This window comes from Seriola dumerili, unplaced genomic scaffold, assembly GCF_002260705.1.
Source record: "Seriola dumerili isolate Sdu_G_001 unplaced genomic scaffold, Sdu_1.0 BDQW01000169.1, whole genome shotgun sequence".
Lineage (NCBI taxonomy): Eukaryota > Metazoa > Chordata > Actinopteri > Carangiformes > Carangidae > Seriola > Seriola dumerili.
In genome coordinates this window covers 304,237-324,177 of record NW_019174424.1, presented here as the reverse complement: position 1 = coordinate 324,177, position 19,941 = coordinate 304,237, and the positions used below count along the sequence as shown (strand labels likewise).

At 40.7% G+C, this 19,941-nt stretch overlaps 2 protein-coding genes across 3 annotated transcripts; one reads left to right on the top strand and one right to left on the bottom strand.

Moving 5' to 3' along the window:
* Positions 1-2,323: 2,323 nt before the first annotated feature.
* LOC111227122 (beta-galactoside-binding lectin-like) lies at positions 2,324-6,621 on the bottom strand. The gene is made up of 4 exons (XM_022752530.1): positions 6,545-6,621; positions 3,998-4,077; positions 3,336-3,507; positions 2,324-2,958 (listed from the first exon to the last, which is right to left on the bottom strand). The coding sequence occupies exons 1-4, from the start codon at positions 6,551-6,553 to the stop codon at positions 2,812-2,814; spliced, it is 408 nt and encodes a 135-aa protein (XP_022608251.1). The 5' UTR covers positions 6,554-6,621; the 3' UTR covers positions 2,324-2,811.
* Positions 6,622-11,353: 4,732 nt separating this feature from the next.
* On the top strand, positions 11,354-19,917 carry LOC111227006 (GTP-binding protein 1-like). 2 transcript variants are annotated; one of them, XM_022752348.1, is made up of 14 exons: positions 11,354-11,763; positions 13,282-13,393; positions 13,576-13,756; positions 14,131-14,314; positions 14,990-15,154; positions 15,487-15,610; positions 15,720-15,834; positions 16,138-16,282; positions 16,370-16,552; positions 16,750-16,885; positions 17,023-17,201; positions 17,648-17,809; positions 18,119-18,169; positions 18,388-19,917. In XM_022752348.1, exons 1-14 carry the CDS (start codon positions 11,569-11,571, stop codon positions 18,502-18,504), a joined length of 2,049 nt encoding a protein of 682 aa, XP_022608069.1. In that variant the 5' UTR covers positions 11,354-11,568; the 3' UTR covers positions 18,505-19,917. The 2 variants fall into 2 exon arrangements, with proteins under 2 accessions (XP_022608069.1, XP_022608070.1); XM_022752349.1 differs by lacking the exon at positions 18,119-18,169.
* The last annotated feature ends 24 nt before the right edge of the window (positions 19,918-19,941 follow it).

Sequence of the window (19,941 nt, the reverse complement as noted above, 5' to 3'; positions counted from 1 at the left end):
TCCCATCCTCCAGAGAGATCACCTTTGACACAGGCAGGTAGCTTCAGAGAACTCATTACCACACACACACACACCCACACACACACACACACACACACACACACACACACACACACACACACACACGTGCACCAAGTCTTGATGTCTTGGAGAAACCACGTCAGACTGAACACATGCATGGTATTGCATTGCTGTGAATGAATCCTGACAAACAAAAGAAAAGGAAGGTCATCCAAACCTGAGCCTGTCAACCTTTGTTTTGAAGGATCAGAGCACGGGAACCTGTTCACACACAGACGCTCTCTTCCTCACCTCCGCTTCTTCTATCCATTTCTCCTCAAATCAGCCACACATTTCCTTATGTTACATCAGATTAGATTATAATAATACTCACAAGTCTCTGAACACACACACATGCACACACACACACACACATAAAAACTGTGTCTCGTTGGAACTACTGCAGAGATTTACTTCTTGTTCTGAGTTTCATCTCCATCTCTGTGCCACTGTATGTATGTACTAGAGCACATGATACTGGTCAGCAAGAGTTCAAAAGAGCTGTCAAATTATACTTCACTATCTTCTTCACAGTCTTGAGGTGAAACACCTTGTTCACAATTCAAGTTAAGCTTTTACAATCTAGTGGGCACAAACAAATTCAGAGGCAAAATTCACAGTGATCACAATTTACTGATATAGAATCAAATACCCTGAGATCTGAAACATGAAACATTTTCCAACTAGCTTCTGTCAAATTACATTATTGTAGCCATGGCGACATCTAGTGGCCAACATGGCTGATTATATATTTTCTATTTATTTGAGAAACTGACTTTACTGTTTGAAGCTTAGGTGCCCTGTAGAAAAATACACTCACTGAACTCACTTTCATTAGGAACACCTGTGCACATGCATATTCGTGGAATTATCCAATCAGCCAATCATTAGGCAGCAGTGCAATGCAATCATGAAATCATGCAGATGCGGGTCAGGAGCTTCAGTTATTGTTCATATCAAACATCAGAATGGAGAAAAATGTGATCTCTGCAAATTTTACCAAGGCATGATTATTGGTGACAGGTGAGCTGGTTTTAATATTTCTGAAACTGCTGATGTCCTTGAATTTTCATGCACATCAGTCTCTAGAGTTTATCCAGTGAGCCACAGATCTATGGACGGAAAAGCCCCTCGTTGATGACAGAGGTCAGAGTAGGCTGACAGGCTACAGTAACTCAGATAACCACTCTTTACAACTGTGGTGAGCAGAAAAGCACAACATTTTGAAGTTTGAGGGGGATGAGAAGACTGTCAGCCAAGAACAGAAATCTGAGGCTGCAGTGGCTGCACAGACTCACCAAAACTGGACAGTTGAAGACTGGAAAAATATAGCCTGGTCTGATGAATCTGGATTTCTGCTGAGGCAGCAGATGGTAGGGTCAGAATTTGATGTCAACAGCATTATATCCATGGCCCCAACCTGCCTTGTGTCAACTGTTCAGACTGCTGGTGGTGTAATATTGTGAGGAATGTTTGCTTGACACAGTCTAAGACGAATCAATCATGGTTAGAATGCCACAGCATTCAGCAGTATTGTTGCCGACCACGTCCATTCCCTTTATTGCTACAATTTACCATTGTCTAATGGCTACCTCCAGCATGATAATGCTCCATGTCACAGAGCAAAAGTTGTCTCAAAGTGGTTTCATGAACATGACAATGAGTTCAGCGTAATTCAATGGCCTCCCCAGTCACCACCTGAACCCAATAGAAAACCTTTGGGATTTGGTAGAACAGGAAAATTGCAGCGTGAATGTACAGCTGACAAATCTGCAGAAATGATGTGATGCAATCATGTCAACACGGAGCAGAATCTCAGAAGAATTTTTCAAACATCTTGTGGAATCCATGCCACGGAGACCTGGGGCAGTTTTGAGAGCAAAGTGAGGCCCTTCACAGTGTCAAAATGTGGTATTCCTAATAAAGTGCTCAGTGAATGCACTGCTCTTGCATAGACTTTAAACCGGTCATTACCAGTGTTGATGAACGACCAATTATTAATCCAACAGCAATCAATAAAGTGGAACAATGTCACCAATTTTGTCACAAATAATGAGCAAGGAATCATTGTGTAACTGAGCATAGGGCACAGAATATGCATATAAATACTGTAGGACGGGGCGGTGAGAGCACTAAATTGTGTCAGAAATAATGAGAGGGTAAGAAGTACAATGCATCTTTTTGGAGAAATCGAATAAAAATAATTTTATACTGAAGAAAATGTGCACGAGGCTGTTTAAGGAATAAACAAAGTCCATTTTTTTTTCATAAAAGGTCATTCTTTAATACATGTTGTTCCAGGAAAGCATTACAGTCAGTTACAAGTCTGGAATGTCTGAGAGGGGAAACAGAAAAGCATGCAGCAAGCACCTTTAAAAGCAACTGATCACATTTTATGTGGTACTTTTCAACTGAACACTGCAAAGCAAATAACAGTCAGATAACATGGGCTTGGAACTACTTTTTTGCTTTGCTATCCAGTAAGTAGATCTGTCAAGTGTGCAGAAAGGACATGCAGTTACAATCCTTATTGAAAGAAAGCAAATGTCTATCTTATCTTTCATTCTATGGTTGTTTGCATGTGCGCATGTCAACAAGCTAAATTCTTGCATAATACGATGACATGTGATAAGCTTTTAAGGCTGGTACCACATGAATTCAGGAATTTAAAAGCTGGGGTAATATGTAACCTGATGTCAGACAAATTGGAAAACAGAATTTGAATCCAACAATTCCTGGGAGGGTGGAGGTTTACTTGATCTCAATGCTTTTGATGCGAGCATCCCCTTCAAAGCTCATGCACGAGTACTTCTCCGCACCTATGCGGTTGGGAAAGTGGATATTAGAGCCATCTGATAATGTCACCAGGAACTCCGTAGGGGTGAATTCAATGGTGATCTAGACAGTAGGATGAGTGCGAGAGACAGAGAGAAAAGGAGGAAGAATATCGAAACAAAGATGTTACATATTGAACTTCTGCTCCATTCTTGGATTAAGTGTTTGGTCGTGGATCTTTCAAACATAACACCTTAACACCATGTCATTATAAATACCTGAAAATCGTTTATCTGATGAAAAATTTATGGATATAGCTCTCACAGACCCCTGTGAGTTAATTAGCGCTCATCATCAAATGATTAGGGTGAAGTTATCAGAGGTACAATGACACACGTTTTCCAGCAGAGGTCACTAACAGACAGACAGAGGCATGGGAAGGATTGCATATGGCTGAGACACACACACGCGCACACACACACACACAGAGGAGGCTTTACCTTGAACTCTTCTCCCTGTTGGAAAGGAAAGCCTCCCTCACGGTGCTCCTCACACCAGTTGCCTCCCTGGTAAGAGTTGCAGACCACCGCATTCTCATCTCCGTGGGCGTTAAAACGAGGGTTCATATGCAATGTAATCTCCTGCTCATTAGAGCCGATATTCAGAGAAAAACTGGTGGTATAAAGAAATAAAGACATTTGTTACATTTAATAGGCATTTATTAATGGGTAAGAGGAGAGCAAGTGCACAAAATATTGAGATGACCTGCATTGCTACGTTTACTAATCATCATCTTCATCACACATTACTGAGGGGAAATGAATAGGTAGTCATTAACTGATTATAGATTTCACCTACATTAGTGTGTAGAGAAAATAACTTAAGAACAAACTTTATCCCCACATGAATGAAAACATTTTGGTCATAAGGTTTCAGTCTTATGATTGAACCTACACACTTGTTTCCTTTAAATCAAATTATAGTGATAACAATACCAAATACTTTCTATACACAAATAACTCAACTTTATGACCATTCCATATGACAAGAATGAAGTGTGTTTGTGGAATACAAGCATAAACTACTAGAGATGAACTTTTTCAGTTTTACCGTGATGCATTTATATCAAAATATCAAGATAGTGTTTCACATGAGCACTTACTTTGAAGCATCAGGCTTGGGAACTCCAACTACAGTCAGTGTCTGCCCAACCTTGAGGGACATATTCTTTACAATCATATCCTGTGCAGATAAAGAGGGTAGGAGGTAAGGTAGGATAGTGAAACAGTACGTTATTGTGTGATAATACTACTGGGTTTTACTAGATCCAATTATTATTGCAGCTACAGGCAAAAGAACACCACCAGCAGTAGCCTCAGCCAACTCTCCAATCCTCACTCCATCCTTAGAAATTACAGAACACATGTTTTCAATTATACTCCCATTGATGGACGGCTCACATATTACAGTTCTTTCCTGTTCCACTGTTACCACATCTCTTTTCCACTACGCCAATTTTGGCAGAGGCTGGAAATGTTAAAAATGACGAGGATTGACCGTTAAACAAAGTAATATTTTACTAAGTACAATAATGGATGGCAAAAAAAAAAAGGGGAAAAAAAAGGACTGAGCACAGCATAAATTCTCTGCTCAGTTGTTACTGTACATGTGGCAGGGGAATACTGGGCTGTTAGGAAATGATAATTGAGCAATCTATTATTTGGTTGCGAAACACAGATCACCTCTGTTCAATGGTTTGCCACTGGGTAAGAGTGAACTGTCACCAAGTTAACAAGTACAAAAATAGCAGCCCTTAGAGGATTTACAATTTTTCACAATAATGTTAATTATGTGTGCTAAAGTGGCAGGTTGACACGGGACATGAGAAAAATCTGACTCTGAGCAGAGACAATAGAAAGAAAAGAAACATGAGCTCCTCATTCATTAATCCTCTGGTCATGAACACATTGCCAAGTGAGCAGGAAATGCTTCGACACAAATGTACATGTTTTAATTTCCTGTTCTTTGCAAATGATATATTTTATCATTCACACATACATTTGAGAAACTTTGAGAAAATTCCTTGTATGCAAAAAGCTTTTTTTGCAGATGTGATTTTTACTTGATAGTATTTCAGAGAGTGAACCCAGCCCCCCTTTTTTAGGGGATAGGAGCAAGAACTTTATTGAGCTTTCTGCACTGCAGCCTAATGGAAAAACCCCTTGCTAATGTCAACAATGTTAGATACAGTTAAACAGAGACCAAACTTTCTCACTGAAAATAACTTCTAAGGCTGTTTATTTAAATGATAAAGTTCAGGGTCAAAATGATTAGCATGAGTGGTGAGGCAAACCTGCATAGCAACTGGAGTGAAATAGTTAAGTTTCCCAGTGAAAAGTAGTGATATTGTCCACGTGAACGCCTATTAAATAGCCCTCAGTCTGACATAGGCTGAAATAGTGTCAAGTTGTTGGTGGTGTGTTGGTTCTTCCAGAGCTTAAAGGCTAACTTTAGAGTAAAAAAAAAAAGGAGTTTGAAAGATCAACCAAAAGAAAATGAAAAAAAGGGGAGTGTAAAAGGATAGGATGACACGGGTTTGACATTCTTTCCATGTTAGAGTCCAACTGTAAAGTGCGTATATAACACATGGTGAAGGGGCTGGAGCTGTGTGGGGCTGGGCCGAGGTTGGAGCTGGCTATCGCACAGACACTGCTGTCTAAAGGAAACTGCATATTGTATTGCATAAGACTGAGACACAAAATGTTTCTACCAACAGACTAGAAACACTCAAAATAATTAACTGTGATGTGTTTTACTTGTACTTTACTTGAAAACTACTTGTACTTTACTTGTACTTGAATTAATTATTTTACTCTGAAATTACTGTTATCTTTCTGATATTTCTGCATAATATAAATAAAAAATAGTTCTTTTACAGTGAAAGAGACATTCGATGACTATCTTGCATGAAATACCATTGCTGCTTCATTTCAACAGGTAAACTTGAGAATCACAGTATAATAGCTTCTATTTTAACCTCCGCATGATGACTTTATTTCATTTCATCCTTTAATGTGATTTAAGCCTGCTGCCCCCACTCTCCTGTGTCCTTTCCAAACACATGTTTACCCCTGTGGCCAAGAAAAAAGCCAGAACGATACAGGGCCTTTATTGTAATCTACTTAGTTTATGAGCCCAAAGAAACCACAATGCATTGCTGCCAATGTTCAGCTCTAGATACTGAGAGACAGCATGATTGGAATGAAATGGACAAATGTTAACAAGCATTCCTATTGCAGTGTGATTAAATTATTGCAGGAAGAATATAACTAGATAAACAGCTGACTTACTTATGCATTTGCAGCAGTTGAAAAAACATGCACATGCTGTAATCCAGTTAAAAGGTGACTAATGGGCAGTGCAATATGCTCAGTAGTGAATATTTTGACCATAAAAGGAGATGAAGAAAGTCTACCTGGCGAGAACTCTCAAAATCTAAATAAAAGTTAGATGCAATAAGTCACGTTTGTTAAAACATAGCTCAACTAGTTCAGTTACATCAGCATGGCATAGAATGAGCTGGCAAATTTCAACCAGCCGTCAGTCAGCTTTTAAAATATCACCTAACACTGCTTTTCCATCTGAGTCATAAAAAACAAAGGCTAAAAGACATGCAGCAGCAAAATTTAGTCATCAAAATGATACTTACTTTCATCATCTTTGCAGATATGGTCGAGGAGTTCAGCTGAGAAGAAATGAGAGAGCTGCAGGCAGGGACTTTCCTCTCTGCATCTCGACTGGAGAATATATACAGTGTGGGAGGTGCCTTCAACCAGAGTGACATTTCAAACAGCGAATACAATTGGGCCATTAGTGAATTTCGACCAATGGATTCAAAGTGAAGTTATACACCATAAATAACTAATTTAGTGCTTAACAAGTGATTGCAGGCCTTAGTGAAGTGAGGACAATTTGTGATAGATTATTTGTTGACATGAGACTGCCACATTGTAACTTGGTGTTGTTGAGTCTGACAGCGAGAGGGAAGAGAAGCCAGAGTGGCAGACAAAAATAGAAATGTATTTGTTGCCAGGGAGACGACTAAATATTTAGCACAGCCCGTAGCCCTACTGCCCACTTACTGTACATGGCCTGTAACTTATAGCAGGATCAAATGGCAGAGTTTAAGACCAGTCTGCTGGACTAAGTAAACTTAGGTTATGAGAGAAAAGAGCCAAAGTGAAATGTTGAAACTGAGTCGAATCCTCAAAATGGTTTGAATCACTGACTCACAGACAGTAAAAGGATAGACTTTCATCTGCTGACATACAACGGACACAGCTGTATGCTCAAAGAAGGAAAAAGCCATACACTTGCACAGCAATGTATTACAACCTAATGCAATTTAGATTAAAATCAAGACAGCAACTGTCAGGGGACTACACACACATACTTGTCTTACTATATTCACAGGGACCCATCAGTGACATAATGCATTCCCAAGCCCATTACCCTAACTTTTACCTTTAAATGAATGCTGAAGCCTAACCCTAACCTAATTTTAACCCTGAAACTGCCATTTAAACTTGTGAGGTCCACTATTTTGGTTCCCATAAAGCTGTAAGTATAGTGGGCTCCTGTTAAGAATGTTGGGTGGGCCCCTGCCCCTAATCATCTCTCATCACAATCCAAGGTTTTTAATTATAGGTTCAGGCCGCTATCTGTTGGAAACATACAGGATTCACACTGACAGGCTACAGCGTATGATCACAACATGAAGGACAATGTCAACACCTGTAGATATATTCTATCATACAGGATTTACAATACATGATTGTAACAATACTTTTCCTGGGCCAACAGCAACAATATCAATATATTAGCCTATAATCTGTAGCTGAATAGCATGAGCAAGCACATACCGCTTCGATACAGTTCTATGATTCAGATTATTCCATCAATCATCATCATCATCCCACACACACACACACACACAAACACACACACACACACACACACACACACTTCAATTCATACTGCTCAGCTTAGGTAGACCTATATCAAATAATGTATGTAACCTGTATCATACAGGATTTCCATCATATCAACCACCCTGGTATAGAGACGCAATGATACAATAGTGAAATATTACCAAAACCAACCGATGTCAACTCCTTCTCATTGTATAAACACATCACAACACATTGAAGACAAGAATATATAGGTCATAAAGTGTGATTAATAATATGAAAGAAAGCCTACCTCATGTGACGGTCTTCTCTCTGGCCTTTCTCCTTGAAAATTCCTCCAAATCATTGAAGTCCTGAAGAGTTCCGACTCTGCTGGCAGTGTTGATAAAGAGATCGAGCGTGGTTTCCTCATCGTTGGTCTCAGTTCATTTTTAATGTGGGAAAACAGGCAGAAAGTAATTGTGGAAAAATTTTGGGGCTGCTAAACTGGTAACCTACTGACTCTACTCAGGTGGAAATGAGGGTGGGGCAGGTGGACAGGTGTCTGTCGCAGGGCTGTGGCTCTCTGCCTGTTTCATACTGATATTCAGCTGAGCTCATGTTAGTGGCTGCTGTCGCGTTACTGTCCCCCTCTGCTATGTTAGCATCGTCCTCTTCAGGCTCTTTGCTAAAGCTAGCAAACCGAGTAGCCGACTTTTGAAAAATAAGTCGAGATAGACGGTATGTTTGTCCGAATTTCAGTTTCTCTGAATCCTTTTCTTTTTCACCTTTCCTTTTGCTGCTCCGCCGCTTCAACGTTTTGTTTTTCATGATGTTTTCAGAGTCTTCCATAAGGAGTTAGCTGTGTCGCTAAATTCCCACGGTCACCACCTAACCTCTGACCTCATTCGTCATCATCATGATACCCACGCTGCCAGCAAACCAATTATAATATTTTTATTTGCAAATTAAAGTAACTCTCTTCAACATATACAAACTCAATTAACTTGTGCGATTTGATAAAAAAAATAAATAAAATAAAAAGAAGCCACAGTTTGGAGGCTCTCTAGAGGTCGGAGGCCACCGCACCAGCCCAATAGGCCCTGCGGATAATCCGTGTTTAGATGGGGAAGACACCACGCCCACAAGGATAAAAATGTGTCATCATATGATAAAGTTTATCTCTCAGAACAACTTCGTATTGGTTTGCAGTAACTCTTCCCTCTAAGAGGACAAGTGGACCTAAACCATTCCAGAAAAATGCCCCCCACAGCATAACAGAGCCACTGGATCCCCTCACTGTAGATATCTTTCTCTTGGTGTAGCCTCACATGCACTTGCCCACTTGTTGAAAATATGGAGAAAGATGACTCATCTGACCATTTCACTTTTTTCCACATCTCTGTAGACCAGTGCCTGTGAACTCTCAAATGTGCATTCATCTGTGTAATGAGGGGTTTAGGCCCTGCAACCCGACTATAACATCCCTTTCTATGTAACTGTTGACAGACTGTTCTTGCTGACACAATCTCATCATGTGGCCATGGTCGGCTGAATCAAATTCAAGTCACTAATGCTTGCCTTCAGAGTGACTTCTGGTTTTGCACCCATCTACTTGAACTCAATCATACAGGCTTAAGATCCTTCTCTGCCACTATGTTCCTCCAAGGAATGTCATCTGACATTGCTGTCCCTGCACACAAGGTAATCACAGTCCATGACTGCTTTTACATTATGTTCATTGACAGACAAGCACATAATCCAGTTTTCAAGTGCACATTTGTACAATTTACTGTACTTCAGCTGTTCCGAATGTTGGCTCACAAACACAGTGCCTGTGTTTAGCTCAAACAGCTGGCATGTCTCAGCGATCCAAGGAATTGAGGAATAGACAGTGTCCAAGCCACAACTCAATCTATACTGACTTCTACCTCAACAAACAGAACTGTGCATTCATCATCACATCATTTCATTTAAAGGTTTGTGGAAAGATATATCAGCATGGCTTGTCACTGGGAAATGCAGCCCTTGCAACAGAAGTTCAATGAGGCACAGAGATGTGATATGTTTCCTCTTGCCCCAAGACCCAGTCTCAAGACAGTCAGCAGATGTACTGATACAGAGACCTTTCACATAAAAATTTGGATGATCACACACACACACACACACACACACACACACTTACAGACTAGAATACATCTTTATTTTATACAGATAATGATAGCAATAATTATTATTATTAGTTACAGTGTATTCATAGTCATGCTTTACTGATGTTAATCTGTATTTATGATATAGGCTACACTTTGCTGTTATAAAATCTTTTAAACATTGCATGTCAAGAAATAGTCCAGAATTAAAACTACCTTTATGGATATTTCTATCTCCTTGTAAATAATTGGCAGTGGACACACTTTAAGAGCTTTGACTGGAATTATTAGTATGGTATTGTGTCTGCTTTGATACTGGGTGGAGTGGACAGTTGCTCTGAGTGTATTTTGAATCATCAGTTTTCACTGCCCTCCAGTGGTTTCTCTGAGGAAGTGCAACACAACATTAATTTATTTGCTTACATGTAGAAAATGAAGACAACATACTTTAGACCAGCACAATCTGAACCCAAGTCTCAGGTCCAGGACTTTGTAGCAAACAAGAGACAGCTGTTATTACACAGTGGCTTTTGCCAGCTTCACTGCTTTATTGTCATCAAGAGGAGCCCGTAGAGCACTTATGCAGTGGTGCTGTCTGCTGAGGATTCCTCTTCCAAATCTCTCAGATGAACTAAAGTGTCACTGTATTTTCTGTCTTCAACAGTGAATGTCATTCCACTCATGAATACTATCCTGCTGACCCAGTTAAACAGGTCTGGGTTATATATAGTAATATTTAGCGGAAGAGTTGTGCTCAAAAGCAAGAGGGGAATCAAGGAGTAGAATGGAGCTAAAAGAAAAATAATCAACAAGTTTCAATCATTAAAAAATATAAACATTAATCACTGGAGTTAATTGTGTTATGTTTGTGTAACCTTTTTACCTGATCCCTGCTGTTTGAGAAATCCTATTCTTTCCGTGACGACAATTTTGATAAATCATTTCTTGTTTTGATTATCAACTTAACTTAAACTGTCATTAGCTCATATTCCCAGCACCATCTCGTTATTTTGTACTTCTAAAATGATTAATTAATGAATTATGTAATTATTATTTCATGGACTAATATTTGTTACATTAACAGGAAAAAAATGATTTAAATGAATATAGGAAACATAATGAATAGCCATAAAAGGACATTATATTGTTTTTTATTACGATTGCGTCAACTGTAGTTAACCAGTGATTACATCTCTACACAAACATTAGCAGGCCTGTTGACCTGTGAGGGACGGGCCACGTTGTAATCATATGAACGACCCCCTCACTGCCATTGGTCCACTGTTAATATTTTCACAGTGACTGAAATACTATTGGTGAACAGAAATGAAAAGGGCGTGCACACACTCTTACACACACCTTCCTCATAAGTATGAATGAGGCGGTGGCAATTTTATTTTTAAATGGCTTGAATGCAAACTGACGGCACATAAATTAGCAGCGAGTTAATGTAATGTTAGCTGATTGATACTGTTTGACTTGGCGTTAATTAATCTGTAGTCTAGTTAATGCTGGCTGATTAACGTTAGAGTGTGGAGCTTGCGTTGTACTGACTACCGTGTGTGTTTGGTTGCCAACCGTCATCACAATAATTGAGACAGCTTGAAATTTATTACTGCAAGGCTGGCATAGAAATGGCATCAATAGCAGCGGCGCATGAGCCAGGTGCAAGCCCGGGCTCCGTACCGCTGGCTGATGCTTTAGTTCCCGCGAGTATATTTGCTCCGGACCGGGGAGGATGCGGGGATGACGCCGGGGACGAGTGCTTCGAGGACGCGGACATGATCAATGGCGAACCCGAGGACCGTGGGGTTGACTTTACTAGCAAGGTAAAGCTAGGCCATGAATAGAGCAACGCAGCGAAGCTAAGGTTAGCTAGCTGCGGCTGGGAATGAATGAATGAAACAAATGATGTGCTTCTTGCAGTACCTATGTAATTACCAAACATCGTCTGCTGTTCCACAGTGTTGTTGCTGAGAACCTTAGTACCAAATCATTATGCATGACTGGTTGTGTGGACTCAGGAAATTGCTTTTGCTGACGTTAAGTAAAATAGCTCGTTGTGGCTAACGCTAGCTTAACCTGACGCTTACATTAGTTGCCTTCATCAGTCAGAGCACATTGCACCATATGTTACCACAGCATGTCTGGAGCTAACCATCTCTGAAGCTGCTGTTACTGTCCAAAGCAACTACAACTAACAAACCTATACGAACGACTCTGTTGTCAAGCAATCCAAAACAACGAGTTGACATGGTGAGTCAACCGACGATACAAAAACACCGGCTGATGAAATTCAGCAAAACAACATAGTGAGGTGGGGTTTTCCCGCTGCCTGAGAGCAATAAGTAAGAGTAAAAACAGCAGCAGGCTGCAGTCCTCTGTTGATTTACTTAAAGTAGCTATGAAATACTCTGACTAATCAAATGAGTTCGAGTTTTTTCATGATGTAAACTTGAACCTGCGTGGGTATAAGAGTGACAGCAATCAGGTTTGTGTTTGGAAGGGTCAAATTGCACATAACAGTGGTATTAAATGTCCCACAAACAGCTTGCATCAGGCAGTTCCCTGTTCACCTTTGGCTCCTTTCAGTTTCATCAGGTTGTGTCGTCCTGATATGCTCTGTAGTAACTTTGTCAATAATCTTTTATTGACTTCTGTTGATACTATTCATATGACATTACACTATGTGCCTTTTGGTGTAATGATAGTAAACCATTATTTGCGTCTGCAGTGCCATCAATTTACCTCTAAACGCATACATTTTAACCATGATCTACTGGCTTAAACCACACTTCCACAACAGGAAGGCACATTTGTTCCATTAGCTGCTCCTAGTACAAAAAGCCATTAATTATTTAGTTGATTTCTAAAAAGACACCATAAATTGCTTTCACAGTTGTGCTTAATTCAGTAATGAGAGGGGTGCTTTTGGTCATCTCAATCTGAAAAAGTTTTACTGTGGTACTGGTTGTGATAAACAAGCTTTTTAGGTCTATAAGTAGAGATGGTAGTTTTGTGCTCACATGTAACCTTGAGGAGTTTCATGGGAAGAGAGACAGCTGTGTTCGTGTTTGAAGAACAGCTTTTAAACTCGCCATTCCCTCTAGACTCAACTGAAACAAAAATGTCCAGAGTGATTCATACTTTAAAATCCAGCCGCTGCCTTTCTTAAATGCAACCACACCTGATGCAATCGCTCCCAACTTTTGAACTCCTTAGATAAAGGATTGTCTTTGATTATGCGTCAGTCCTAAAACAACCATCCAGCCAGAGTTATAACAACATCAGTGGTCATTGTTCTTTCTGTTTTTTCCCTCCTTCTCTCCTTCCCTGGAACCCAATAGCTGGCACTTGTTAGCCCAAATGGAGAGCAGTATGACTCATTACTACGCCAGCTACGGGACAGGATGGAAGAGGGATGTGGCGAGACCATCTATGTGGTTGGGATGGGCTCAGGTGAGAGACACATAGACAGTACACTTGTTGTTAACAAACTATTCATCATCTCCTTTCTTTTTCTCTTCCTTTTTTGAAAGATTACAAAGTTATAGTAGTGTATGTGATACGTTTCCACTAAGTTTATACAACGAATGAATGAATGAAATTATGTTCTTACCTCTTGTTCTCTTCTGTTGTAGATGGTGGTGACTGGGGTCTGGATGAGAAAGATATGGAGGCCTCAGTGGCCACGGTTTGCTCTATGTGTGAGCAACTGGACGCTGACCTTATCCCACTACGAGAGCGCAATGAGACTGCTGGATTGGTGCGTGACTATCTGATCCGCAGGCGTGTGGGTGAGCTGGACTTCCTGGAGGTCAGGTGAGAGATGAGAATATAGAGGGTTCATGGTTACGGTCGAGTAGTAGATTCCACGCATAATACCCACAGCTATGGCGATAGTTCCTGTTCATTTACCGGTTCAGGCTGTTCTTCTCAAGTCTCTCCACCAATTTTTCAGCAGTGCACCTATTATGTCTTCCCTCTTGGTCCTAGATTTTTTAAAGATAACATTGTGTTAGAAGTAAATAATGATGGCTAGTTTTGGTCATTGTTTGACATCCAGATCATTTTCCACTATGTTGATGGATTGCCAACCTTTATTACTACACTGATTACATTTTCTTTAATAAGAGAGGAATTTATGTTTTGCTAGTAAAGTTTAAGTGATATTTTGGTACTCCTGTATCCCTCAGGGTTGCAGTGGTGGGTAACGTGGATGCTGGTAAGAGTACTCTATTGGGAGTGTTAACGCATGGAGAGCTGGACAATGGCAGGGGCTTTGCTCGCCAGAAGCTCTTCAGGCACAAGCACGAGATGGAGAGTGGCAGGACCAGCAGTGTGGGCAACGATATCCTGGGGTTTGACCAGGAGGGACAGGTGAGGGGTAGAGAGGGGGCAGAGCAGAGAGGTCTACTTGTCTACTTTGACAAAGAAAATTCTTTTTGGGTCAGCTAAAAGAATTGTCATTGTTAAAGAATAAAAACTGTGGTTTCTACGATGTACAATGAGGTGCCCAAATGTATTAACATTCTGAATGAAATATAGATATTAACTAGAGAGGCCTCCAAGAGGTGAAGGAGTAAAGACTAGTGATTGTACTGCACCACCTAATGTGTGTATCATGCAATAGCAATACTGTCTTTTGTTTTTATGTTACTCCTTAGCATTTTGTGTGTAATAAACATAAAAATCTCTCAAAAGTAAAACAAAGGGTGTGGTTTTAAAATGCTCTTTTGTATGAGTGCTTTATGAACACTGGTGTCACAACATTTTAGTTATTATTGGTCACTGTCCATCTTCGGCGCAGGCTGACAGGCTCTATAAATTAGAGCTCAGGTGCTCTCGCTCAGGGGCTTTCCACCAGCACTGGGTATGGATACAAGCTTTTATAGTGCTTGGCAGCCTCCCCGACAAACTGGTAAAAACCAAGAAAGAATTGGTAAATGACAACTTGCTTGATGTACGAGTGCACAAGTACCATTCAGCACTTGGAGGTGGAGACCGTTGAATGCTGTGAATATAATGGTGACCCCCTCCTCTGCCCGTGCCTAGGTGGTGAACAAACCAGATAGTCACGGAGGAAGCCTGGACTGGACCAAAATCTGCGAGAAGTCCTCAAAGGTCATTACCTTCATAGACCTGGCCGGCCATGAGAAATACCTCAAGACCACCGTGTTTGGGATGACTGGACACCTGCCTGACTTCTGCATGCTCATGGTCAGAAAGGGGGAGATGGGGGTTTTTGTTGGTGGGTGGGTGGGGGCAATAGGAATTTTTCATTAGCCTTATAAATATCATGAAATAGTGCCATATAATAAAAGAAAAAGTCTGTCTGAATGTACTTTTTTCAGTTTCTTTCTGTGTATATCTATATATATTTTACACACAGTGAAATATTTAAACTTTGGATAAAACCTAACCTGTTTTAATACTTACCAAATGTGGAATGAAGCCTATACACAGTGTCCACAATGTAAAAAGAATGTTATATTCTTGTTTCTTTCATTAAAGTATAGAAATAATTATTCCCTCACTCCCTCCCTCTCCAGGTGGGCAGTAATGCAGGTATCGTGGGGATGACCAAAGAACACCTGGGCCTGGCCTTAGCTCTGAATGTGCCTGTCTTTGTAGTGGTAACCAAGATAGACATGTGTCCAGCCAACATCCTACAAGGTCAGTCCCCTGGAGTTGCCGCTTGTGTTTGCAGTTAAAAACCTAATGTGTCGCACTCCCTATCAGGCTTTGTCCTATAATTTTTGTGGTTTTGCTTTCCCCCTACCAGAGACATTGAAGCTGCTCCAGAGGTTACTGAAGTCCCCCGGCTGTAGGAAGATCCCTGTTCTGGTACAGAACAAGGACGACGTCATAGTCACGGCTTCAAACTTCAGTTCAGAGAGGTATAACGGTGCAATATCGATCATTTATAGTGATAGATTGATGTTTGTATGCATATTTTATTACATTTTTACATATTTCAATGGTTTTATTCTTTATTCAAATCTATGCTACTATGATTGCTATCAAACATAATTGTGTTGTGTATTTATATCCAATGACAATAAAGAATTTATCTATCTGTCCCAGCCAGATTCAGAATAAAAGTGAAAATGCACCTTTGTAACCTGTGTTTGTGTGTGTGTGCGTGCGTGTGTGTGTGCATGTGTGTGCGCGTGTGTGTGTGCGTGCGTGTCTCCCCCCAGGATGTGCCCTATCTTCCAGATATCCAATGTGACTGGAGAGAACATGGACCTGCTCAAGATGTTTCTCAACCTGCTCTCCTCCAGGACCTCCTACCGTGACGACCAGCCCGCAGAGTTTCAGATAGACGACACCTACTCTGTGCCGGTACACTGACCACCGACAAGCTCTTCACATTAAATGCATTTTACTGTGTGTACATCTACCAAATGCTGCGCTCTGTTTATATCTCAGGGAGTGGGAACGGTAGTATCAGGAACTACTTTACGTGGACTCATACGTCTGAATGATACCATGCTGCTGGGGCCGGACCCACTGGGCAGTTTCATCCCTATTGCCGTCAAATCGATCCACCGCAAGAGAATGCCTGTGAAGGAGGTTAGAGGTGGCCAGACTGCCTCATTTGCTCTTAAAAAGGTAGGAAGGGAAACATGCATAGGTTTATCATGTTAGAGCCTATTCTCAGTTTTGCAGGGTTCTGTGTCAACAACATTGTCACATCTAATCTAGTTTCAGCAGCAGCCTTGAAATGATCTAGAGAAATGATTGTACAACTGTGGAATAGTAACAGTACTGTCTTCTTCTGTCGCCTCTACCTCTGGTTCTTTGTACAGATCAAGCGTTCGTCCATAAGGAAAGGCATGGTGATGGTGTCCCCAAGGTTGAGCCCACAGGCTACTTGGGAGTTTGAGGCTGAGATCCTGGTGCTGCATCATCCCACTACGATATCCCCAAGATACCAGGCCATGGGTGAGTAACGTCGACACATAAAGGCACGTGTTGTAGGTGACTTGGTGGGGTGGTGACTCATTGTTGCCTTCTCAATATGCATAAACTCATTTTTCCTGTTGTCTCTTTTGCTCTTCTTCTTTCTGATCACCACTCAGTCCACTGTGGCAGCATAAGGCAGACAGCCACCATCTTGTCCATGAACAGAGACTGCTTACGAACAGGGGACAAGGCTTCAGTCCACTTTCGTTTTATCAAGACCCCGGAGTACCTGCACTGTGACCAGAGGCTGGTGTTCAGAGAGGGACGCACTAAGGCTGTGGGGACCATCACTAAGGTAGCAAAGCCTTCTGGAAGAAGTTTTTACACTTGGATATGGCTACTATGATGTGGCTAAGTATATTCAAAGATGTGATTTTTTTTTTTTTTTCTGTCTTTTGTGCTCAGCCGTAAAGCTCTAATTTGATGGAACAATTTCCAGGATAATACCTGTAATTTCTATTAAAGGAAATCTATAATGATGGCAACCAATTCCCACAGCGTAACAGAATAGTGGGAAGGAAAATTAATATTCATCAAGAATATTCAATTTCACATACTATTACATACTATTAAGTTATAATAGAAAATGCTGGATACGTCTTGTTAATAATTACTTCATCTATTCCCTTGTGGAACATGTTCCATCCAGATAGGGTTTCAGACTGTGATAGGAAGTGTTCTAGCTGATGGCTGATTTCTTTACCTCTCTCAGGCTCACATAACGACTCAAATTCTTTTCAGCTGCTGCAGTCCACCAATAATTTGCCATCAAATTCCAAACCTCCACAAATCAAAATGCAGTCTACAAAAAAAGCACCGCTCCGAAAAGAGGACGGCACCATGGCAGCCGGTGATGATGTAGCAACGATAGCACAGTCGGCGGGACCGAACACGACACAACCAGTGAGTGACGAGTCAATAAAAGTGTATTATACTATAAAAATACAGTGAGGTGCTGTTTATTCTATTAGTCTGATGTTTCTCGATGCATTTCCTTTTCTTATCGTCACTTGCCCTTACACTGCTGTTGTTTTGTAACTTATTAACTCCTGTGTCCTCCCCCCTTTGGTTTTTTTTTTCTGTGCACCATCTCTTCCACCACCCATTACAATCCTGCTTGATTTATTTCATCTCAAACTCTTAATTTTGTCATGCCACATCACTCCTTTACACTCTCCCCCTCTCCTTTGCTTGCGTGGCTGGCTTCCAAAGGGAGAGGGAGAGGAAGACCCTCAGATAAAGGAGGGCAACAAAGAGAACAAGGTAAAATGGGTTAATTCAAAATGAACAGAGAGCAGTGGAGAACCTGAATAGTGGAGATTGTGTTGTACAAAGCAAGATGGTGGAGTTCATAGCCTGGCAGTCCCTTTTTATAAAAAAAACAAAACAAAAACATGCTGCCTGACATTAGTATTGATTAAAAACGTCAAGTGTACATGAGTTTGGCCTTATCAAATGTTTCTGTTGTCTCTCCTTTGTAGCCAAAGTCTGGAGGAGGTGGGAGGAGAAGGGGTGGCCAGAGGCACAAAGGAAAAGGCCAGAACAGCAGCACCAACTCCACAGCAGCTCCCTCCTCATCGGGGATAGGAGGCTGCTGAACTGCCCTCTCCTCCCTGGCAAACCTCCCTCTCTGCGATCACTCCACCAAGTGTCTTCATTCCACAAACCACAAAGGAAACTGATGTTTGGAGAAAGACACTCTCCTCAGTCTTATTACTACTTGCCTTTTTACACCAGGTCCTATTGTTTTTATTTTTAAAAAGGGAACACAAAGGGTTATGTCCTAAACAAAAAGGCATACACCCTTCATGCATTTTAATGTCAGCTGCCTTTCCTCTTTTGAATGGTTTGGGTAACGGAAAGCAGTGTGGTTTCTGAGGTTAGCCTCACTCAGGATGATGATTTATTTAATTTTATCCATCTTTAAACGTGTGTCTATGAAATCTACAATTGAGTACACTGACTGAGTGTCAGTGGTGGGGAGGGAGGCTAAACCCAAAATAAGGGTCCAGTACCAATATGAGCAGCTATAAGTGAAACTCCCCCATGCATTCCCTGTGTATTTGCAATGAAAAACAGTTAATGTACTATTTATACTGCATATGTAAATTAGCTGTTAGTTGTGCTATGATTGGAAAGATGCCATTGTACAAAATGTATGCAAATCACAAATGAATGTAGCAGAGGCCACATAGTGATTTCAAATTCTAGATATATGGAAAATATAAGCTGTTACATTTTATAATTGTCAGTTATTTATTTGGCATACATGCAGAACGTTGACTTTTGGATGGTCTTGGATCTTTCCACCTACTCTCATCTGCGCTTTTAGATTCAGTAGTATCTGTCATGCTTCCACTGTCAGTCCTCCATCTACACACCTTATACCAATAGTGATAGTACAAACAAATACAGCACATGATCTTGTCACTCCAGCAGTTGCTCATGATTTGAAAGACATGCAGTACTTGCAGTGCTACTTGTAACTTGTCTGGTACTCCATGCGTTAAGGCCTGTTGCTGTTAACACATTGTGACATTTAAAAAAAACAAAAAAACACACACTTTGCCGCTAAAAACTGACCATTAATAAACAGGCTTTACTGAACTTTTCAACAGTGCTTCTTTTTCCATGTGTGCATCATCTCAAGTTTCTTCATTATGCATTAAAAAAATCTGTAGGTGTGAAAAAATATTTTAGCAGAAGGGGTAGCTTTTCAATATTTCTCATGTTCTCAAATATACTGTCACTCCTTGTCTGTACAGTAAGGCTAGGAAAAACTGTAGTCTACATGTTACAGGAGCACAGTGGGAACTGTTGGCTGGATTTTCTGAGAGTAAACACCAGACAGCAGAATTCTTCTGTATTTTGAGTGCTGATCAGTATATTGTGATTCACACAGGCTACAATAGCTACAATCATGTAAAACCAGAAACTAAACCAATTATGTTTTCTGCGCATGGGAAAGTTACAGAAAACAATGAAAGGTAAAAAAAAAAAAAAAAGTTCACTGAAATGACATGACAGTTTCAAGC